We start from the raw sequence: 23,853 nt of genomic DNA on the forward strand, positions 1-23,853 counted from the left end.
CAAAAAAAAAAACCTGCGGTCTATACACATCTAGGGTGCCAGGAAGTTTCAGAAAAGCAAATGTCCTTTTTTAGGCAAGTCTCAATAGTAAATAAATAAAGCAAATGTAATAAAATACATTTTATTTTATACACACATTAGAGCTGACATTACATTAATTCCTAGTAATGGATAAAGAAAATCACCAATATCAAATATAGTTGTGCCATTTGCACTCTTAAAATTAAGTCTGTGTCAGTGTTTCCATTATAAATCTCTGGTTTGCAGGTTTATAACTTAGCCATAAAAATGTGCACTGGGACTTGGTGAATAACAAGTCATGGCAGCAACAGCCGAGAAAAGAAAAAAAGGCAGCATTTTACAAACCAGCCCAGCCCAGCCCAGGAAATTCAAAAAGTAAAAGCTGACATTCTGCTTGAACAGGCACTATTATGCCTTGTGTGAGTGTCAGCCATAACTCTGAATTTCCTGGCCTTTGTTGATTTGGGACACAAAACATAACATTGTATAAATTTTGTCTGCAAATATTCAACTTCTTGAAGTGACCTTTTGTGGCAAGACAGTTTTAAGTGCATTCCAACAATTTACAGCTGTAGTCTCCCCAAATAAAACTTAAATGATTTATGTAAACGCAAAAATTCAGTTAATCTTTTTAAGTAATTTTTTTTTTTATTTAGTAATTTTCCTTTTCAGTTTTTTTAAGTTTTAATACTACCCCTAGCCCCCTGAAAAATTGGGCCCCAATTCTGAAAAGCCCATTACTCACATGGATAATCCTTACTCACATGAGTAGAATTCTTGAATACTGCTGTGGAACTACTTGGCATAAGTAAAGGATGCTCACAATAGGATCAGGTACTGCTTTAGCAAAGATTTTGCTTATTGTGGAAAACAGTGCCCTCAGATACTGCGCATGAGATGTCTCTTGTGGTTTTTATATAACTAATTCTGAAGATGTTTTAATTGTGTTGCTTGGTATTTTTGTAGGCTTTTCTCTCTCTTCTGTGGAAGAAGAAGGGTTTCGTCGGCTTTATGTGAACCGTATAAAAGAGACGGGTCTGGCTTTCAAGAAAGGTAAAAGCTACTGGAAGACTTCTACCCAAGTTAAAATAGTCTCATTATTATTATTTTTTTTTCTTATTGGTATTGCAGTAGCAGTTAGGAGTGCCAGTCATAAAAGGACTCCATTTGTGCTAGGAGCTGTACAAACACAGAACGAAAAATCTGTGCCTGTCCCAAAGAGGTGTTTGGAAGGTCCCCAGATACCTTAGCACAGTGGTTCTCAACCTATTTATCATGGTGTTACCTGGTCCACAGGTTGAGAACCACAGTGCCCCCCACATAGCTCTGTGCTCAGTGCCTTCTGCCCAGAGGCCCCTCCACAGAGTGGGGCCAGAAGCGGAGAGCTGGGTGGAGGGCAGGGACCCTGCCTCCAGACTCTGCTGTGTGGGGACCCCAATCATGTGGAGCTTGGGGGGTAGCCAGGACCCCAGCCCCATTGTGCTTGGCCGAGCAGCAGCCAACTACCCAGAGCCAGCTGCACAGCAGGGAAGCAGGGAGCCCAGAGCTTGCGGCCTTTAGCATGCAGCTGAGCTGGGCCACAGCTGTGTGCTAATTGGGCCACATGTAGCCTGTGGGTTGAGAACTGCTGCCTTAGCACATGTCTACCTCCCCATCCAACCTACGGAATGATTTGGGATTGACTACAGTATATGTACAGTCACCCTTCATTCTGAACTGCTTTTCTGCCAATCCCTTCTCTTACATAGCAGGATCACCATGTACTGCAGCGAGAAAGACAAGTAGTCCATAAAGCCACTCTAGAACTGATACTAAGAGATGAAGAAATAAAATAAATGGCATATCTTCGCTCCAGTGGCTGAGATCACTGTCCCTAGTTTTGCTTTCAGCCATTTCGGGAAGCATGGCTGCTCTGAACCAGAGATGTAACAGGGCTGAGTAGGCCAGTGAACTGACCCAAAGGGTGAAATCAGCTAAGAGGATTTCAGTAGTGTTTTTGGAGCACTCTACATCTGTTTCAGAACCATGAAAATCCTTCACTCCTTTTTCCTGTCACTTTCCACTCCCCACTCTCTTCCCATATGAATGGCCACCATCTTTCTGGCCAGGGTGTATGAAGTTTCCTGCATAATCCTTTTCCCCTTACTCAATGAAGGCACATAGGTAGGCAAACAAAAGGCTCTGGGTTCTGTGGTGCGTCAAGGCAAATATAAAGGGGTTGGGAAGGGAGGTCTGGGCAGTCTTCCTTCAGCAAGTTTGGAAATATCAAGTGCAGTTTCCTGAATTTTACAAGATATTTGAGCAAGATTCTAGACAAAAACCAGGCAAACAAAGAAAACTGGGTGCGTGCCTACTCTGGATTTGGAATGCTAAACTAAGTTGTCAGTGGAAAATTGGTCTTTTCAAAAGAACAGGGTCAACGTAAAAAAAAATCACACTTCTGCATGAACATTTGTGTACCTATTATTATAGTAAGTAAAAATTAAGATACCTATAACTGAGAGAGAAATAGGGATTATATTTCTCAGTTTGTACAGTTGATAGGACTTTGTATAGTGAGTTGACAAACTGGAAAAAACATTTTCTCTCTACTCTCTTTCAATTACAGTAATCTTAGGTGTTACTCAAAGTAATAATAGGTAAAGAAATTCAGAGAGAAGTATGTTTAATACTTGGAATTGATGATGTCCCTAAAATACAAATTCTAAGATACTTGATTATCTTTATAAACTAATGATATTTCATCCCATCTGACAAGAACCAAGGTTAGAAAGAGACTCTAAAGCCTCAGTTGCAGCATTTATGGTCACATGCATATTAACGTGTTAACACTGTAACAGGACATTAGTTAGCAGGAAAAAAAACCAGAACAATACTAAATGCTTGACCTGTTTTGTTCTTGTTTAGACTATGATTTTGTGGTCCTTTTATTTTGAAGCTATTCTCATTTGTTTCATTTTATTCTGCTGTTAGTTTTGCAAATGAGTCAGTGCAAGTATTTGTTTTATCATGCAAAAAAATAATGGCAAAGGGTGGGGAAGTGGTGAATATTATTAGGGCTGGTCAACCGCTGGGAGGTTTTTGACAATTTTTTTCCCTTTTTAATCAATACATTTTGAATTTTGCAACTTTTGGGCCAGCTTATTATTGTTGTTGTTTTTACAGCTATATGGTGCCCAACACCTACAGTATCTGGGCACAATTATATACATGTAGGGCACATCTACATTGCAGCGGGGGTGTGCTTCCCAGCTCTGATAGACTACTCTACTCTACTCTACTCTAGCTTTGCTTGAGCTAGCGTGCTCAAAACAGCACAGACAGCAGCTTGGGCTAGCCACCCGAGTCCAAAACCTCCTGGACACTCTGGGTGCATGTGTGGGCAGCTAGCCCATACCGCTGCCTATGCTACCCCTGGCTACTCTGCTATTTTTAGGGCTCTGCATACCTGAGTTGGGAAGCATACTCGCAGCTGCAATGTAGACGTCCCCTTAGAAGTATCTTTTTTTCCCCCTCCCCTAAAGAAGAACAAAGCCCCCACATGCTCCTCTGGCATCCCTCCCCCTTGCACCAAACGTAAAGCCACTTACTTAAGCAGAGTCAAATCTGGGCATCTTATTTCCTGGAGGATGCAGCTGGATTCACAATGCAATTCTTAGGGGAAGTCTTGCTGAAAGAGCTGAGTCTTGCATCCTGCCCTCATGATGGCAAGATTCAGGGTCTGCATGGTCTCCTGTAGAGAGAACTCTGTGTCTAAATAGCCTCCCCCAAGAACAGCTTGTCCTCTAACCCTGCAATTTCCTCTGTCTATCAGCCTGAGCACCCCTTTCAAGTGCAGCTGACACACAGGGGCGTGGAGCAAGAGGTGATGGTGCAGATGAACAGGATGGAGCCTGGCTAGGGGTATGAAGATAAGGACCAGGATCTTGAAATCAGCCCAATGCTGGCTAGACAGCCAGTGCAGAATATTATTTATTGTGATGTGCTCAAGTTGGTCTGCTCTGCCAAACAGCTTTCTTTTTCAGGTGACCTCCAGGGCCAGTCCAAGGCACAGCATGTTGCAGTGACCTAGCCTAATTATATTAATCAATGCGCTCAGTACCTCCAGAACAGATCACTGTGACATGCTTCAGTCTGTGGTGACCCTGGAGGTCCCCCTGATAATGAAAGCTGGTCCAGCATGCAGCTGGCTGCCAGGATGTACAAACCCTCTGAGAGTGAGGTCACATTCTCTGCTGGATCTTCAATATGCTTCCCTTTGTCTATCATCACCACCTTTGTCTTTCCTGGGCTGAGCTGGAGTCAGCTGTTTTCTCTCCAGATTCTTATTTCTCTTAGACACTGGGACTATAGCTAGTGTCCAAAATTGGATAAATACCATGAATAAATTTCCAAGCTATACATTTAGCTTTAGAGGATTTATATGACAGGATATATGATGTTTTCAGGACCAGGTAGGAGGCAAAATAAAGTCCTAAATCCAGTTCTGTTTCAGTGGGGGACATTGCCTCTTTTCCTTAGCCATCATAATGGCTTGCCCCTTTCAATAAAGTGCTCGTCAGTGTGAAGAAAATTAAATAAATGATATAGCTAATCCTGCTTTATAAAGAGAGTGTCAGTGATTCAGTCACATGTGTTCAGATGACTTTTAACGCAGGCATTGCACCATGAGAACACAAGGCACTCCAGTTCTGCCAGACAGGAGAGCTATGAATAGCTGATGGGAAGAGACAACACAATGCTCAAACCAACCAGTAAATCTTCCCAGCTTCTGTCTATTGGAAAAAGCAGTTTTCCGTCATAAAATGGCTTTTACTACTGCAAAAACAGAAACAGGGATGCTAGCAAAGGCAGAACTGGGGAAATGCCCCAAATCCCTCTTTTTTTCCTATTTGGCTATGAGCCTTATCACACCTGCCTAGTACTTCCCTAGTTCTCACCCTAAGGTTTTTGGCTAGTAATCCTTCTCCTCTCCCTTTTCTGTATTACACTCACTAGTTTGTAAATACTGAGGGCTAGATGGTGGCTTACCTTTGATGGGCAAGGAAGGGCAGGCGGACAAGAAGCCTTCTGCAGAGTCCAGGTGGAGTCTTCCTACACAATACCAGAATGCTAGAAATCTAGAAGAGGAATTCTCGATACAAGGGGTCATGGTCACCTTGCTCTTTCCGTATTGCTAAAGGGGGGTGTCATCCCAGCTAAATGGAGGGAATGTGTTTAAGGGAGGGGAGTCCTGGCACTGAAAAAGATGAGATCCCCTGATCTAAGATGAATGACGTTGTGATTTTTGCCTCTCTCCCATCCCTTCCTGTGCACTGACAAGCAGAGATGGGCCACCATTACATGACTTCTCCTCCTACCCACCCCTGCAATGCAGCCACTAATGTAAAGCCACAGTCTTGCCCTAAACATTTTCTAACAAACACACTCTGCTAAATGACTCCAGTTAGTGATGAGAATTGTGATGTCTTGAAGCTTGGAAGTCTGACTTTATTGGCACAATTTACTTTAAAGTTAAAAATGTTGTTAGTGTTGATGGCAGAACATTGGACAAGCTGGTCTTGAGGAATTAATTGGTGTCTTATTTCTATGATCAATTTTCTCTCATTCTAACCCCCAGGTCAATGTGAAGCAGGAAAGTAGATTCCTGTCTGAGTTCATCTCACCACTACTACTGTCTTCACCAATAATCTGGAAAGCTTTAGAAGTCTGAATCTGTTTATAAGCAGTGTGTTCTGTAAATGCTGTGCATGGCTCTTCTCCTAGAAAATGATGTAAAGAAAAGTTGATTTCTTCACTCACAAAGGGCGTACAGTGGAATTCAGTGAATACACTGTAAACGTACCACATGGTGATAACAAGGACAATGATACTATGGTGATGGGACGCCGTAGAAAACCCTGAGATAGATCTCTTCACTAAATTCAGCACCCATCAGTGATCCCTTAACATCCATCTAGTTTCTGCATGTTTGGAATCATAAATGTTTGTCATGTCTAGACATCACAGTTACTAGCACTTCATAAATACACAGACTGAGGTCTTTGGGGTATATGGATAACAGAAACCTACTGTGTGATACTTACCTGTTACTTTCTGTTCTGCAGGCCTTAAAGCTGGTGATGAAATTGTTGAGATTAACAAAAGAGGAGCTGAAGACCTGGACTCAACCATGCTGAAAGATACCCTTGTTCAGCCTTCACTGTGCCTTACAGTGCGCACTTATCCTGAGATCGAAGGGGGGCAGAAGTTAATGCAACCACCCCCACGCCGCATGGAAAACCTGTCTGACTGGAGTGACAGTGCACTGATGTATAGTGGCAGTAACCAAGGTAACAATGTCCATTGCCGAAATTAACATGAGATGGGTTCACTTTGGTTCCAACATACATCAGTGTAACTCCATTGACCACAGTGGAGTTACTCCTGATTTACACCTGTGTGAGATGAGAATCAGGCCCTAAACATTGTGGTTAGATCATCAACAGGAGCTTCACTTAGGAATTTATGACGTGACCTGTGGTTACACTAAATTGCAACCACAGATTCTCAAGCTAGGTAGTGATTTGGTAGATATTTGGTCAGAGAAATGGGTGAGTTTTTGTTTGGCTTTTTAAATAAGACACTCTTAAGTGTATTTATTTGTTTGATCTGTTTTTGCAGAAGTTCATGTAAAAATGTGGTTAGAATAATGTAAAATGGAGTGGTTTTTCTATTTTCTTTTTCTCCTTTTCTTGCTCTGAAGAAGGCAAACATGAAAGAAGACTCCTAAAAATTGACCACGTTCCAAATTGTTAGATAGCAGATAGAACACGAACAGGCAGCAACAGTAGTTGAATGATTGCTTTTAAAAAGCAGTTTTGAAGATGAGGTGGGGATATTCATAAGCTCCATACCTGGGATTTTTATATTTGGCCACAAGATGTCACTCTTACACATATAAAATCACTTAATTTTCTTTCTTGAGGTCAAGAGCGTCTTGATCCCAGTTTCAGTAAGTTACTACCCTTCCAGTGCAGGGCATATAGGTCAAAGGAAAGGCTAGAACCCTGTTGTCAGATTTTTTTTCCCCTAGTAGGAAAACTGGGGAGGTGGGTATGGCTTTCCCTTTATTTCACTGTTGTCGAAGGAAGAGTAGGAGTATCTCAATTTAAATTGTCGGAAGCAACAAAATAGCATTTCAGCAGATGGTTCAGAGGTGCTTACAGAAGTTTCAGTAACACTATTTTACCTTGTTCAAGTGCTTGCAATTGCCATATGCATCTAAAGCATGGCATTAAAAATGTTTAAAACTGAACAACACACACATTCTAATTAGGAGGATTTTACATTAAAGTGGGAATAGGGTTTGGGACCTTCTTCAAAGGTTGAGGCTTGGAGGCAAGCATTTAGATCTCCTTCAACACTTTCCATCTCTTTAGACATCAGTGGAAGAAAGTATAAAATGTTTTTCCAAAGCTCTTCTAGCCCCTGTGCATTATTTGGTTTTTACTATCTGAAATTGGATTGAAATGTAAGTTAAATAGAGGTACATTTTATTATTATATCTGGGATTGTAGCTGTGTCTCAGATTTTTGGTTTCAGCTCTGTGACTTCTTGTCCTAAGCAATCAAGTGTGAAATACCCATTGACCTATTTATTTGTATCCGAGCTGATTATTGCCGGCTTGGCTGGCTGGATAAATCAGCTCAGTGGTTTCTATCACATGCTTTATTTATAGTATGTACACTTATATTTCTGTACTGAGCTAAAAGAAAATCCACCTAACATTGGAGTTTAATTGGGCTCAGGATCTGGCTGGACCATTATGTTTATGTGGCTTTAGATGCTATTCTTCACTGGAGCCATTTTCTGCATGTCACGCAGAGAGTGTGGGATGGAACTTTTACCAAAGGTGCTTTGGTAGATAATTCTGTTTATTGGGTCCATATTTTAGATTCTGATCCTTTTAGGAAGCCTTTAAGAATTTTGATCTTGGATATTTTTTAATTGGTGTATGTTTGGGAGTGGGGGGTTAATAGAAAACCAAACCAAAATTCCAGCAATTTAAACCCCATTGAACACACTGGCTCTTAGCTACTCTTGTTTCTTTTGTGATTAATTAGGATGACTACTAAGATTTTGATGTATAGCAAGATGAAGAAGAGGTACATGTTTTCCCCTGAGGGGTTCTATGTGCCTGTTACAGAACCACAAAGATTTCCTCCTCTCACCTTTTAATTTTCTCCCAGGTTTTAATCTTCTATTCGCACAGCACAGCCATTATAATTTTGTTTAAGAAGCACTTGCATGCTAGGACTCCCTCTGGAGACTCTCAACATTTTCCCTGTAATTAGCTAAAATGACCAGTCAAGGCCCTCTCCCTTCCCCGAGAATAGTGTCTTGCCTCTGCAACACCCAACTTCATCCAGTCCAGGGAGTGAGAGAATGGGGACTCATCAAGCCCTCGGATCGCTACCCCTTCCTGCTTCTCCACGTGGGCACCAATGATACTGCCAAGAATGACCTTGAGCGGATCACTGCGGACTATGTGGCTCTAGGAAGAAAGATAAAGGAGTTGGAGGCGCAAGTGGTGTTCTCGTCCATCCTCCCCGTGGAAGGAAAAGGCCTAGGTAGGGAGCGTCGAATCGTGGAAGTCAACGAATGGCTACGCAGGTGGTGTCGGAGAGAAGGCTTTGGTTTCTTTGACCATGGGATGGTGTTCCATGAAGGAGGAGTGCTGGGCAGAGACGGGCTCCATCTTACGAAGAGAGGGAAGAGCATCTTTGCCAGCAGGCTGGCTAACCTAGTGAGGAGGGCTTTAAACTAGGTTCACCGGGGGAAGGAGACCAAAGCCCTGAGGTAAGTGGGAAAGCGGGATACCGGGAGGAAGCACAGGCAGGAATGTCTGTGAGGGGAGGGCTCCTGCCTCATACTGGCAATGAGGGGCGATCAACAGGTTATCTCAAGTGCTTATATACAAATGCACAAAGCCTTGGAAACAAGCAGGAGGTCCTGGTGATGTCAAGGAACTATGACGTGATCGGAATAACAGAGACTTGGTGGGATAACTCACATGACTGGAGTACTGTCATGGATGGTTATAAACTGTTCAGGAAGGACAGGCAGGGCAGAAAAGGTGGGGGAGTAGCCCTGTATGTAAGGGAGCAATATGACTGCTCAGAGCTCCGGTACGAAACTGCAGAAAAACCTGAGTGTCTCTGGATTAAGTTTAGAAGTGTGTGCAACAAGAGTGATGTAGTGGTGGGAGTCTGCTATAGACCACCGGACCAGTGGGATGAGGTGGATGAGGCTTTCTTCCGGCAGCTCACGGAAGCTACTCCATGCCCTGATTCTCATGGGTGACTTTAATTTTCCTGATATCTGCTGGGAGAGCAATACAGCGGTGCATAGACAATCCAGGAAGTTTTTGGAAAGCGTAGGGGACAATTTCCTGGCGCAAGTGCTAGAGGAGCCAACTAGGGGGGGCGCTTTTCTTGACCTGCTGCTCACAAACCGGGTAGAATTAGTGGGGGAAGCAAAAGTGGATGGGAATCTGGGAGGCAGTGACCATGAGTTGGTTGAGTTCAGGATCCTGACGCAGGGAAGAAAGGTAAGCAGCAGGATACGGACCCTGGACTTCAGGAAAGCAGACTTCGACTCCCTCAGGGAACGGATGGCCAGGATCCCCTGGGGGACTAACTTGAAGGGGAAAGGAGTCCAGGAGAGCTGGCTGTATTTCAAGGAATCCCTGTTGAGGTTACAGGGACAAACCATCCCGATGAGTCGAAAGAATAGTAAATATGGTGGGCGACCAGCTTGGCTTAATGGTGAAATCCTAGCGGATCTTAAACATAAAAAAGAAGCTTACAAGAAGTGGAAGGTTGGACATATGACCAGGGAAGAGTATAAAAATATTGCTCGGGCATGTAGGAATGTTATCAGGAGGGCCAAATCGCACCTGGAGCTGCAGCTAGCCAGAGATGTCAAGAGTAACAAGAAGGGTTTCTTCAGGTATGTTGGCAACAAGAAGAAAGCCAAGGAATGTGTGGGCCCCTTACTGAATGAGGGAGGCAACCTAGTGACAGAGGATGTGGAAAAAGCTAATGTACTCAATGCTTTTTTTGCCTCTGTTTTCACTAACAAGGTCAGCTCCCAGACTGCTGCGCTGGGCATCACAAAATGCGGAAGAGATGGCCAGCCCTCCGTGGAGATAGAGGCGGTTAGGGACTATTTAGAAAAGCTGGACGTGCACAAGTCCATGGGGCCGGACGAGTTGCATCCGAGAGTGCTGAAGGAATTGGCGGCTGTGATTGCAGAGCCACTGGCCATTATCTTTGAAAACTCGTGGCGAACGGGGGAAGTCGCGGATGACTGGAAAAAGGCTAATGTAGTGCCAATCTTTAAAAAAGGGAAGAAGGAAGATCCTGGGAACTACAGGCCAGTCAGCCTCACCTCAGTCCCTGGAAAAATCATGGAGCAGGTCCTCAAAGAATCAATCCTGAAGCACTTGCATGAGAGGAAAGTGATCAGGAACAGCCAGCATGGATTCACCAAGGGAAGGTCATGCCTGACTAATCTAATCGCCTTTTACGATGAGATTACTGGTTCTGTGGATGAAGGGAAAGCAGTGGATGTATTGTGTCTTGACTTTAGCAAAGCTTTTGACTCGGTCTCCCATAGTATTCTTGTCAGCAAGTTAAGGAAGTATGGGCTGGATGAATGCACTATAAGGTGGGTAGAAAGCTGGCTAGATTGTCGGGCTCAACGGGTAGTGATCAATGGCTCCATGTCTAGTTGGCAGCCGGTATCAAGTGGAGTGCCCCAAGGGTCGGTCCTGGGGCCGGTTTTATTCAATATCTTCATAAATGATCTGGAGGATGGTGTGGATTGCACTCTCAGCAAATTTGCGGATGATACTAAACTGGGAGGAGTGGTAGATACGCTGGAGGGGAGGGATAGGATACAGAAGGACCTAGACCAATTGGAAGATTGGGCCAAAAGGAATCTGATGAGGTTCAATAAGGATAAGTGCAGGGTCCTGCACTTAGGACGGAAGAACCCAATGCACAGCTACAGACTAGGGACCGAATGGCTAGGCAGCAGTTCTGCGGAAAAGGACCTAGGGGTGACAGTGGACGAGAAGCTGGATATGAGTCAGCAGTGTGCCCTTGTTGCCAAGAAGGCCAATGGCATTTTGGGATGTATAAGTAGGGGCATAGCGAGCAGATCGAGGGACGTGATCGTTCCCCTCTATTCGACATTGGTGAGGCCTCATCTGGAGTACTGTGTCCAGTTTTGGGCCCCACACTTCAAGAAGGATGTGGATAAATTGGAGAGAGTCCAGCGAAGGGCAACAAAAATGATTAGGGGACTGGAACACATGAGTTATGAGGAGAGGCTGAGGGAGCTGGGATTGTTTAGTCTGCAGAAGAGAAGAATGAGGGGGGATTTGATAGCTGCTTTCAACTACCTGAAAGGGGGTTCCAAAGAGGATGGCTCTAGACTGTTCTCAATGGTAGCAGATGACAGAACGAGGAGTAATGGTCTCAAGTTGCAGTGGGGGAGGTTTAGATTGGATATTAGGAAAAACTTTTTCACTAAGAGGGTGGTGAAACACTGGAATGCGTTACCTAGGGAGGTGGTAGAATCTCCTTCCTTAGAGGTTTTTAAGGTCAGGCTTGACAAAGCCCTGGCTGGGATGATTTAACTGGGAATTGGTCCTGCTTTGAGCAGGGGGTTGGACTAGATGACCTTCTGGGGTCCCTTCCAACCCTGATATTCTATGATTCTATGACTAGAAATCCAAGGGTAGGTGTCCTAAAGCTCAGCAGAGAGCATTGCCACTAGGTTAGTAGGATGCCCTAAAGGTTATTTTTTATCCATAATTTCTTGAGGCATTCCCTACTTCTCTTCTGCATAGTGAAACCATATGGCCTCCATGTGGAGATATGTGAGCTACTTCTTCACGTACTAGATTTTGGGGGCGAGGCTCTAAATATTCTTGTTTTGAATGAGATTTTAGCATCAGAAGACATAGGACACACCATGCAAAATACAGGGACAACCAAGAGCCTTACAAATCACTTAATGTGGTGTAGGGGGTAAAACAGGTATATCACTATTCTGAATGAATACATTGATTCTCCAATTATGAAACAGTTAAGTGTTCCTGACCAGTCTATGATTTGTCACTCTGCAAGCAGGGAAACCAGAGCCACAGTTACCCTAGGATCTGAAAGATTCATATGTTGTAAAAACAAACTGTTCACTGCATGATAAGAATCTCCATTTTTTTTCTGTCTTCCTCTTTTGCGGATTCCCCCAGTCCAAGTAAATTTGGATTTCAGAGCAAGTTAAGAGTAACAGTGACCTTAGTTTTGTCTGGGTTCTTTTTGTGAGGCAGACTTCTAATTTGAGGTGTCATGTTGGATGTTTAACATATCCTTACTGGTTCTTTACATATCCTTACATGGTCTTAAAGTTTCAGTAGGACTTACTGGATGATGATCTGAAGATTTTGCCCATTAGGCAGTGACGAGGTAAAGAAATGAAGAGCCAGAGGAACAGAACACTATTGCTGTTACAACCCTTATTATGTTCAACATTGTGAACATAAAATGTCAGAGGAAGTTTCTGGTGATTTGGTCTGTTTCTGCCAGCTGTGTTTAGAATTTTTGTTCCTCGGTCTTCCGAAACCGTTCTTGTATCCAATTGTACTGCTCTTTAACCAGTTAGAAAGCAGCATTGTTAACACTTCAGTTTTTAGATTGTAAAGCTCAGGGACCCACTTAAAAATTACCATTTTTTTCTGTAAAATCTCAACAGCTTTATTATGGATATACATATAATCTGAGTGTGCAAGTTGTGTTATCATTCCCCCTTCTGGCTCCATGCTTATTAGCTAGCATTACAGTAGAACCTCAGAGTTACCGACACCTCAGGAATGGAGGTTCTCCATAACTCTGAACATTATGGACTTCTGCCACGGGGGTGGGGGGAGGAGAGGGGAGGGTTGGGGCTCTGGGCAGGGTCAGGGCTTCTGACCCTTGTGAGCACCAGGGCTCAGGCTTTAGATCTTCAGCCCCGCAGCTCCATTCCTGGCTTCTGCCCTGTGGGGGCACTGGGGCTCAGGGCTGTCCACGGCTCCAATCCTGGTTTCAGCCGGGGTGGGAGGTACGCCAGGGCTCGGGGCTTTGTGTATGGTGGGAGTGCTGGGGCTGAAACCAGCACTCCCCTCATAGTTAAAGCCCCGAGCCTCTGGCACCTACCGCAGGGCCAAAGCTCTGACCCCCAGTGTTCCCAAGGGTAAGAAGCCCTGACTTCCACCCCCTGCCCGGAGCCCCGACCCCCCCTCACTCTTTGACTTCAGCCCTAACCCCCAATCTGGCTAAAGCCCCAAGGGAGTAAAATATTTGTTCCACCCCCCCCCCCCCTTTTTTTTTTTTTTGGGTCTCTGCTGCTGCCTGATAGCTTCCGGTTCCAGAGGATGTCCAGTTGACCAGTCAGTCCGTAACTCTAGTGTTCATATCTTTGAGGTTCTACTGTAGGTATGAGAATTCTGTGCTGGACCTGGACCTTGACAGTTTCCCTTTAATTTAATTTTTTTAAAACCAAACTCTTCTTTTGCATTGGGTAAAACAAACAACAGAGCGAAATCTCTCATAAACAGTCCTAAAAAGGACAGCTATTTTTGTGGTCATTGTTACCCTGCTTTGGCAAGATATTTAAGCCCAACTTTTAAGCATCAGAGCAGTCCTGTTGATCTCAATGGGATTACTCGTGCTTAAAGTGAGGCACGTGCTTAACTACCTTGCTGCCCCTTTGCTGCTTTCTGGATTTGTCTTACTAATTCCTTCATAAAAAGTGAAGCCACTGTGCTGTTTTCATTAACAAGTTGTATATGCCTAGCCTGTCTCCAGTTATAGCAAAAGAGAACTTAGTACATTGTCCTTATAGAGCTCCATGAATAGCTAAATAAAGATTTACAGGACATGAAAAAAACAATGTAGTGAACCAACAGTAAGGGGACAGTAACTGCAATGTATTTAAATAACTATTATAAGAACATTCAACAATACTGAGTTCAGTGGCAATGTATAACTACCAGCAGATAACCCTATGACAGCAGATATTGAGTTTGGCAGCCTAAGACTTTTGAAATACTCTATGCACATGCATTGTGTGACTGTTCATTAAGATGTAAGTAAATGGTTGCTGTCTGTATTGGGTAGGAGTGTTTATACTGCAGGAAGTAGATTAAAGAGGTGTCTTACTAGTAACAGGAAAAGAAGCACTGATATCTATAAAAGGCATGCTGTTCGTTGGCTTATGGTGAGAAATAACTGTGGGCTGCATTTCGCACTGCTTCTAATGGATAATTAATCATAGTGGATAAACAGGCTGCTCAAGCCAAACTCATTATATTCTACACATTTCCCTTTTTTTAAAATGGATATTTTAGGGGATTTAAAAGTTTTGTTAGATATTAGTAAAGGAGTTGGGAAGTAATAAAAGTTATTGGACTAAGCTGTAGAAATGAGACGCTCAGCAGAGATTTAATTTCTTAGAAACCAAACACTTCCACAAATGCATTTCATTAACATCTATCTTAACCCATTAAAGCCAGACCTTGTCAAGATGTAGATCTTAGATTTTTCAGCACAGTGGAGATAGGCCTCCATGGGAATCTCCCATATGGACCTCCTCTCTGCTATTTTTGAACATTTTAATTCAAAGGTCACTCAGTTCCGTACTGGTTTCTACAGGTTGGTGCAAGTTGGAGCCAAACCAGGAGGGTCATGTTTTCTGAATTTGGTTCAGGTATAACTCAGGATGGTGAAAATCTTGCAAGATCTTGCAGAATTTTTGCCGGTTGTGACTAAAAGCTTGACAGAAGCTTTGATGAGATTTTGGCACTCTTGAACCCAGGCCCAAAGTCAAGTATGAATTGTCTTCAAATGAGAACTAGAAAGCCTGCCCTAACATGCCTTCTTGGCCCAACTTTAATTTTTAGCAAAACACTCATAGTAGCAACTGCACTAACTTTTAACTTTCTGTGAACTTCAGAATTGAATTTTCTGATATGTCTAGTAAATTTCTTAAAATACATCTCTATTTCCAGATAGCATAATGAATTCCACTTCAGTGCACCCACAGAACAAAGAAATAGACTTGATGGGGCGATTTTGAGCACACTAATCACTACAATGGCTTGCCATTCACTCTGAATCAGAACACCCGAACAGTCACCCATAAACTTATCACTCAAACCCCCACTGAATACAGCTGTGAAATATCCACAGCATAAATCTGTTTTGTAATCAGTGTGTGCTTTCTGTTTTCTTATTTACAACATCACAGCTACAGTAGTGCCAATATTGGTCTAGGCTGAAAACATTACCAAAATTTTAACTTTTATACAGAAGAAAACTGTGACCTACATAAATAGAAACATTTTACAGAAAATACCTACTAATTTAAGAGAGCTGCTCATATCCCCTTTGGGATCAAAGAAATAGATAATAGGTTTTTCCAGCATGTTGCATATAACTAGAGCATAATTTTTTGTTGGACTGCTGAAAAGTTAAAAGTGGATTACTAATGCCACACACACACACACACACAAAAGGTAACATGGGATATTCACAATGTTTTTTTTTCCCGTTGATATTCTTTGTTGTTGTTTCATTGCTTATTGATAGATTATTCTTTAGGTAACTTATATAATGTAAAAACCCATATGCTATAAAGAACAATCCAGACTATATATAAATAGTAGCCCCAATTCATGCAGGTGGATTCTTGCATCTGTGTGGCGCACTGCTGATGTTAAATGGGGCTTCGTGCAAGCAACACGGGTCTGTCCATGTTAATCTGATTTGCAGGATTGTGACAACCTTGAATGAACTTGTAGTTATGAGTTAATGGGAAAAAAGTTAAAATCTAGACACAAATACTCAGCTTCTCTGGACTGCCTGTTTAGTTTGGCACAAAATTCCAGTGCAGCAGCACTCAAATTAACTTGGGATTAGGGAAGATTTTCCTGTCTCTGGTGCTGTTCATTCCCTCGCTGAATACTGTTAAATTATTTCTGTTAGGGATAGTTTTTATCCCAGGCTCATAATGGTGCTTCTGAAAAGCAAATGAGTTACCTTTAGATTTATGTGAGATCCATGAATGCCATATATGAATAATTTTCTTAAGGAGGAAACTTCTGATAGACCTCCATTCTCCCCTCCAGTTAGAACACCGTAACTGTTCATTCCCCTGTTAGATAGCTAGAAAGCTAACTTACGTAAAATTTGGCTTTCCAAGAGGCATAAGACAAGTTTACTTAAATTTCTACTCACAGCTACATGAGTCAAAGGCCCTGCTCCTGCACACATTGCTTTAAGTACATGAAGTAGTCCTTCAGTGGGACTACGCATGTGCTTAAGTGTTCAGGGTCTTGGGCAGTACCTGTAAAGGAATCTTTATGGGCTGTTGTATCAAAAAAGTAGTTCTAAGACTGCCAAGATACAGATTAATGCAGTTACTTTAGTATATTTCATACAGAAAGCTGCAATTGTCAATTAATAGCAAAACTTAAAAAAATCCCTGTAAAAAGTATTTTTGATTCTAACATTAAAAGAGAAACTTAATGTAAAACTATAAATTGTAATTTATTAAAATCTTCCAATGTAAGGCTGTGTGGAGGAAATATTAATTAAGGCCTTGATCCTGCAAGACTTACTCAACTTTACACACAAGTAGTTACAATGAGCTCAGCGGAATTGCTCAAGTATAAAGTTAAGCACAGGCCTTTGTAGGGTTGGAGCTTTATAAAACCTAATCTCAACATAGAGCTTGGCTTTAACTGTGCATCAATTTTTGTGGCCTCTAACTTCAATCAGGCCCATAACATTATGTGATTAGTGTTTATCGTTTAATCAAATTTCATATGTGGCCATGAAACCTTTGTGCTCAAATCCCTGTTAGGCCCTGCTCCTGCAGTGAGCTGAATGCTGGTAGGCCCCTGGGCATCCAAGGAACCACTGGTACAGATGCCTGCCAAGCTCATTGCAGGATGAGAACCTGATTGTTCATGAAAACTCATTATTCACTGCTCTAAACTTTTCAAATTTTGTGTAACCTACTATTTTGTTTCCACATACATGTCAATTTTGACAGGGCACATGCTTTGCAGTGAACAAGACACCTGTGCTGAGGCAGCTCCAGAAGAAGCAGAAGTGCCTGATTTGGAGTCCTCTGATGAGACGGATGGGATGAGCAAGGTGAGAGATTTTCATTTTCACATTACAAAGACCTAAAGTGCAGTAGAGTCACAGCTGACGTGCTGACTTCACAGCTGTGCATGATTAGAGCATCTTCCTTAAGAAAATGTTGATCTTACTTTTAAGGTGTTTACAAGTGATACAGAGTGTAACAAATTATAGCCTGGATTACAGCACATCAACACTTGTGGAGTAAGAGCTGTGTTCTGGATCCATGGGGGGTAAAGTGTAGACCTGGTTCTGATCTTCTGTGGTGTGTGATAATGCTTTCACATATTAAAATATAGCTACTCTGTCACTTCCTCCCCTTGGGCAGGTGAGCTGAATGTATTTCCAGATTGATTTATCACATTTTCCTCTCCTGTCCTCTTAAGTAATTTCCAAGGTGTGAAGCACCAAAATTATACTATTGCCTTAAATCAATAGTATAGTTTACATGTTAGCAGCTTAAATGCAAAACTAATTACAGCCAATCTACCTTTGATTAAAGCAGAACTCTCCAGATGAAGTGAGCTGTAGCTCACGAAAGCTTATGCTCAAATTAAATTGGTTAGTCTCTAAGGTGCCACAAGTACTCCTTTTCTTTTTGTGAATACAGACTAACAGGGCTGCTACTCTGAAATCTCCAATTATAGTTAACAGGCTGCACAAATAGCTTGCTAATTGCTGTCTATTAAGGGATGAGTTCTGGCATAGTTTGGTAGTTTGTTCTAGCTGTGGTAATAGTGAATACCGCACAAAATGATCTGTGGAGATTAGTGTTCTCTGAAGCTGAATCAAGTACGTATGGTAAGATTACTTTAAAAGGGCTGGCTGTTTGTTATATTTTAAGCACTTGCTGCATAATTGATGCTGTGTTAGTAACCCCAGCTTCATGGAATTCACTGAGCAGTGAGTATAGACTATGTAGGACTGATCTCATTGATTCTCTGTGTCTCCTCCACCCCCCTCCACCCTCGCGCGCCTGTGTGTGTGTGGTTTCCCATCATTTTGTTTTAGCTGAAAATGTGTCTTGGTGAGTCATAAACCAATCCTCAAATACCACTATTAGATTATCATAGCTGAAAGGACGGAAAAAGTCCCTGGCCTCTTGTTTCCTGATCCCTTATGTCATACTAGCTTGTAGCCTTTCCTTTGATAGACAGGAGAAAGCATTCCCATGCATGAAACATACAGAGAACTTGTCTGTAAAGAAGAAGATTATCTTAAACTGCGTCTCTAGATTTTCCTAGGGAATCATTTTATAGTAAGTATAAAATTATATTTTTCAAAAGTGGGGGAAGTACTAGTGTGTGGTTTTTTTTTGTTTTTTTTTTCTGTTTAAGTGTGGATACCTGCATGATTTGTAATGAGGTCTGAAATGAATGTTTCTTTGCAGAAAAACAGTCCAAGTATTAACAGTATCTATTGCTAACTTGGCTATGGATACTCTTGCTGTGGTTGGATTTTCTGTCGCTTTTAAATGTTTTATGTATGAGCTATGTAAGAGGCTGCGATGTTCCATTTCACACTTTGCTTACATGAACCATCAGCTGCCTAAAGCAAGGTATATGAATTCTATGATCAGCCCTGTGCTTTGGCTGTGCTAAGGAACTGTGTTTTAGTAGTTATTACACTTATGATAAGAGAGTAAAAACTGTAACTAACCTGTAAACTTAATGAGTCCACACTTCTAATGCAGTGGAAATTTAATTTTGTGTAAATGAAACATTATCACCTGGTTTGCATTTTCTAATATTTGGAAATGTGTATCTTTGAAGGAGCCTTTTACTATACATAACTTATGTGATGCATGGGGGAGAAATTTTGAGTTCGGTGTCTTTGGTTTTTTTCCCCTTAAACTTTTGATTCAAGACCCTTTAAAAAAAGGGGGGGGCAGGAAGGGAGGGGTGGGGAGGGGAGGGGTGTGTGTGTGTGTTTCAATACAGAATATTCTTCCAGTGACAACCAAATATATCTTTTAACTTGATAACTCTGCTTTCTCTGTTTATACATAGAACTCTGTATTCTTTAATTCTCCTGTGCTCTTGAATTTCAACAAAACTTAAAAATAGTTCTGTTAAAGCCAGAGAGAATGCTAGTAAATGTGCAGCTTCTGAAGAAGCAGCACTGGAAAGGGGGGCTCTGACTTTTGTTCCTAATTCCTTTTATAGTTTTGCTTCACTTTAAAATATCTTCTGTATCACTGGGCATTTAATTATCTGACGGTAGTGTCTGTTAATCTCCTCTGAAGGTACCCTCAGCACACGTTGTCCTCCTAAAATCCCCTGGAAGTCATTTGCAGGGTAAGGCAAAAAAGATGCCTTCTCCATGGTATTGCCACCTCCTTCCAACCCTACTGAGATTATGAATCATGCTTATGTCATCAGTCTTAACTTGCACTGGCTGTCTGTACACAGTGAAATGCACCTGGAGGAAGTGGGGAAAAGAGTTTGAAGGCAGTGGTCAATGGAGATGCTATATGAGCGTGGCTACTATGAGAGTTGACTGATAGATCTGGTGTTTTTAACATCTAGGGTTTTTTTTTGAGATTCTAATGTTTCTTCTTTCTTTTAAAAGTTAAGGTAGACCATGTACAGCTGACTTTTAGTCAACTCAATATTCCCCCAATTGTAAAGATGTAAACTCCTATGCTTATCATTTTTTAGTTTAAAAAAAAAAACCCACAAAACAAAACTTGCACTAGAGAAAGGCCAAAGCCCCTCTAAGCCAAACTCCTTTGAATTTCAATGAGTTGTGCACATTTATAGACTGTCTACATGAGCACTTTTTGTCAACAAACCTTTTTTTTTTCCAGTCAGGGATGTGGAAAAAACTCCCCCAAGTGACCTAAGTTTCACTGACAAAAGTGTTGGTGTGGACAGCGCTAGTCGGTGGCCGCTCTCTTGCTGATGTGGCTACCGCCACTTGCTGGGGATTGTCTCCTTATGCCGGAGGGAGAGCTCTCTCCTGTTGGCATAGAGCAGCTACACAGGCAACATTACGGCGGCACAGCTACCGCTGTGAGGTCTGTAGTGTAGATTTAGCCTCAATTTCTAATCCAAGATTTGTATAAAACTTTAAACCAGTTCCAAGCAACATCTCTGTCAGTCATCCATCTCTAGTTTAACAGGATACTATATAGCTGACTCACTAGTGTAAGCTTTTATTTAACAAAAACTAGCCTTTGTAATTATCTGCTTATTTGCTTAGTGTGCTAATTTACATAAAATTAACACACTTGGTCTGGAGGTTAAAACTGTGAGAGGTAGGTTCTCAATATCACAGCAACAAAAGCTTAAGTATTTTGCACATTGTAGCCATCATGACACAGGACTTGATGTCATTTACAGTGGTGATCAGGTCAGTAGCGCTTTGTTTAGTGATCTGCCACATTCCCCACTTGTGGATATGTTTAAAAAAACTAATGAGTTGAAATGCTACTGGATGTTCATTTCCTTTTTTCTAATTTAAGATGTCTCTTGAAATTAAAACTAATTACCTTGCAGTTGTGCTTAAGGTACAATGCACTAATGACTCTGTATGCATTTCATTTACCAAAAGTGTTCTGTGAAGATGAATCTTCTTTTGCAGTGTTAATGAAAACCAAAATTATCTATGGATACAAATCCCTCAACACATGTACAAGTTGATGTAAAAGGATTAAAATGGGGACTTTTTAAAAAGCAACTTAAGCTTTACCAATAATTGGCTTTTTAAAGTTGTCTAATTGGTGTGTGCAGTCTGCCCTGATGTTTAATAATCTTATGCAGTACAGGTTGTAGCCAATCAGCTGATACTAATCCACAGGCAATAGACATTTATATTCCAGTGTCAGCTTCCCCCTTTGCTTGTTTCAGCTGTTTCTTGCAGGAGTTCTCATATGACCGTTTCATGAAAGGGAGTCTTCAAAAGTGACCTCACTAGTTAGAGCTGAGAATTAAATTCTCATTGATCTATTGAAAGAACGAGACCTACAGTAAATGACACAGGAGCAGAGTCTTACAGAAATGCAGTAGCTGGCCTCTCATGAAAATACAGGAGAGGATGTCTTCTGTGCTTGTGTGTCAAGTAAGCAGCATGGAATATCAGGAAAGAATTTCATATTCGCTAAATATGGAAAGAAGTTTTGATTTTTTTTTTTTAATGTATTGGTTACTGAAAGTGCTGAGTAACAGAATTTTCACAACAATATCTTTCTATTGATGTCAGCTTTTTGGAGAGTTAAATGTAAACCCAGGAATAAAGGCATGGAGAGAGCCTGCGATTCTCTTTATCACATGCTGCATTTGGTGAGCAGATCTACTGTTGTGCAGTATATCCAGATTACATTAGGCTAATTGCTTAACCTCATGCTGTAGTATTTTTAAGAGGGTTAGAAATGTGATACTAAGTAAACAGTAATGCTTATGCCTGCAGAGGGGTTTTTTAGAATATGCAGTCTCCGTAACAATCGAGGCCAAGCCTCACTGGGATTTGCTTGAAGTTTTGTTTGGATTTTGGAGAATTTTTTTTTTAACTGAATTTGTCCATTATTGGGTAGAGGTGTTGAGTGCCCTGAAAGATTACACTTGACTACACACTCATACCTATGTTTTTTAAAATAGGGACTGGCAGGGGAAACTGTACTCCTCTCTCAATTAGAGGACAATCAGGCAAAACACCAACTGTTTCAATGATCTCAACATGCTCAACTTTTGAGGAAATGCTCCTTCCCAGGAAGGATGTGAGATTAGCTCACCTGCTGAGCTCTTTGCAGGCTGGGGCTGGTTTTTGTTTAATTGGTCTGCACAGACCTAGTGCCCTATCCCACAAACCCTTGTTTGCACCAGTAATTCCATCAAAGTCACTACTTGAGATCACTTTTGTGAGTGCAGGTTTGCAGGATTGAGCCCTAAATATGATGCAGTAGTTTCCTTGACTTAAACAGCTAGCTCCCTTTACCTTCCAATTCCATATCTGTTCCCTACCCATCACTGGGGTAGTGAGAGACCAGTTCAGGGTGTGTTAGTTTACCTGCCAAATTACTCTGTTCTCTTCCCTTTAAATCTCTAGGCAAATGGATAATGGCAACATTTGAATAAAGTGTTTATGAAGTTTAAGTAAAATCTGCACTGTATCATAACTAACACTATTTTAGCTGACTATAAAGTTTGCTTCTTTCGGGCTGTCACTATTTACTTAAATAAAAGACATGGGCAGAGAACTCCTTTCTAAAGGTGCATGCAAAAAGATGATATGATGCTTGTGCCTTGAGCAAACGTGAACAAGTTCCTGAATGTCAATGGCCTTCAGATTTGTAATGTGTCTCTTGCAATTTTAAATAACTTGTATTTTTACCAGATTTAAAATATAACTTGATGTGAGGAATCCAAATCACAAAGTAGAAGTGCTGCTAGCTGACACCTGACATGACTGAAGCTTATGACTGGTCAACTTCTATATGTGAAGGGGGGGAAACAAGAAAAAATCCATGCCTTATTGTGGGCCAGTCTTTTGGAACATAGGAATTGTTACACCACCCTCACTAGAATAGTGTCAGGCATTTAATCTACAATGAGCATGTCACTTAAATGAGCATTTAAAATTGCTATGTAGTAGTTCATGATATTAAAGGCTCTCCCTGTTCTTTACGTAGTCCATCTTTTCTAATGACTTAATGTGAACAACTTCTATGAAAGGCATGATAACCCGTAGTTAAAATGTTGCAGAATGTGTGGGGTTTTTAAAAAACAAAATTACTCTACTTTATAAAAGCTTCAAAACCACTGAGACCTCAAGTTCTAGAACTGTAATAACAGTTACAAATGTAATTGTCTTTTTGTAGCTGTACATTTCCTATACTCTGCATGCAAAAGTCACAGCTGATATAACACAGTATATCACAGTCTTCACTGCACTGTTAGCTTGAGCTATCTACTGAGAATTAACTCCTCTGGAGTGAGCTAGAGTGAGAATAGTCACACTGCAAAATAACACTTGAGTAATAGTGTGTTTGGATTAGCAACAGTAGCAGAGCCCTCACTGCATTACTTGCTTGAGCTTCAGCAGCACTGTAGCTTCAATCCACACCCCCTGATGGGCCAGCTACCTTAAGTTTAAAGCACCACTTAATTCAAGGTAGAGATTTTTGGCATGCCCATAAGTCAGGTTGGGGTGACCTTTGAGAAATACCTCCAGCTAATCCTGAAGTGAAAACCAGCCCTATGTGACTTTCCCAAGGTCACACAAGAAGCATATGGCAAAGCAGCCACCCAGGTCCTAGGATAGTGCCCTAATCACTGGACCAGCCTTCCTCTCTGAGAAACTTACTTTATTAAATACAGTGACCCAGAATGGTCTAAACTTAGGCCTGCTTCACCACTTCTCAAGCTGCCAGTTCCCGACAGCCCTGATTCAACAAGGCACTTCAGCATAAGCTTAAGTTCCAATAAAGTCCTAGAATGAAATCCTGGCCCCAGTGAAGTCGCTGAAAGTTTTACCACAGACTTCACTGGGGCCAGGATTTCTCCCCAAGTGCTTTGCTGAATAGGGGCTGTCAGGCTTGATCCTGCCCCAAGTGGGGCAGGATCAAATCCTTAGTGAGCATAGATGGTGT

The 23,853-nt window shown here is 41.7% G+C and overlaps 1 protein-coding gene across 11 annotated transcripts in view; it reads left to right on the top strand.

The window, feature by feature from the left end:
• The window catches only part of TIAM1 (TIAM Rac1 associated GEF 1), a 262,945-nt gene that overhangs the window by 214,326 nt on the left and 24,766 nt on the right, over positions 1 to 23,853 (top strand). For 10 of the 11 annotated variants that reach the window (XR_012161161.2, XM_073362431.2, XM_073362486.2 and 7 more), the window contains 3 exons: positions 988 to 1,074; positions 6,129 to 6,353; positions 17,173 to 17,276. Coding sequence is in view for 9 of the 11 variants with exons in the window: in XM_073362431.2 (XP_073218532.2) it covers positions 988 to 1,074; positions 6,129 to 6,353; positions 17,173 to 17,276 (416 nt within the window). In the remaining 2 variants the exon portion in view is untranslated. Of the gene's footprint in view, positions 1 to 987; positions 1,075 to 6,128; positions 6,354 to 17,172; positions 17,277 to 18,431; positions 18,523 to 23,853 lie in introns of those variants that run through there. The other variant, XM_073362517.2, reaches the window with a different exon arrangement.

The sequence above is a fragment of the Lepidochelys kempii genome, chromosome 1 (assembly GCF_965140285.1).
Source record: "Lepidochelys kempii isolate rLepKem1 chromosome 1, rLepKem1.hap1, whole genome shotgun sequence".
Classification (NCBI taxonomy): Eukaryota; Metazoa; Chordata; order Testudines; family Cheloniidae; genus Lepidochelys; species Lepidochelys kempii.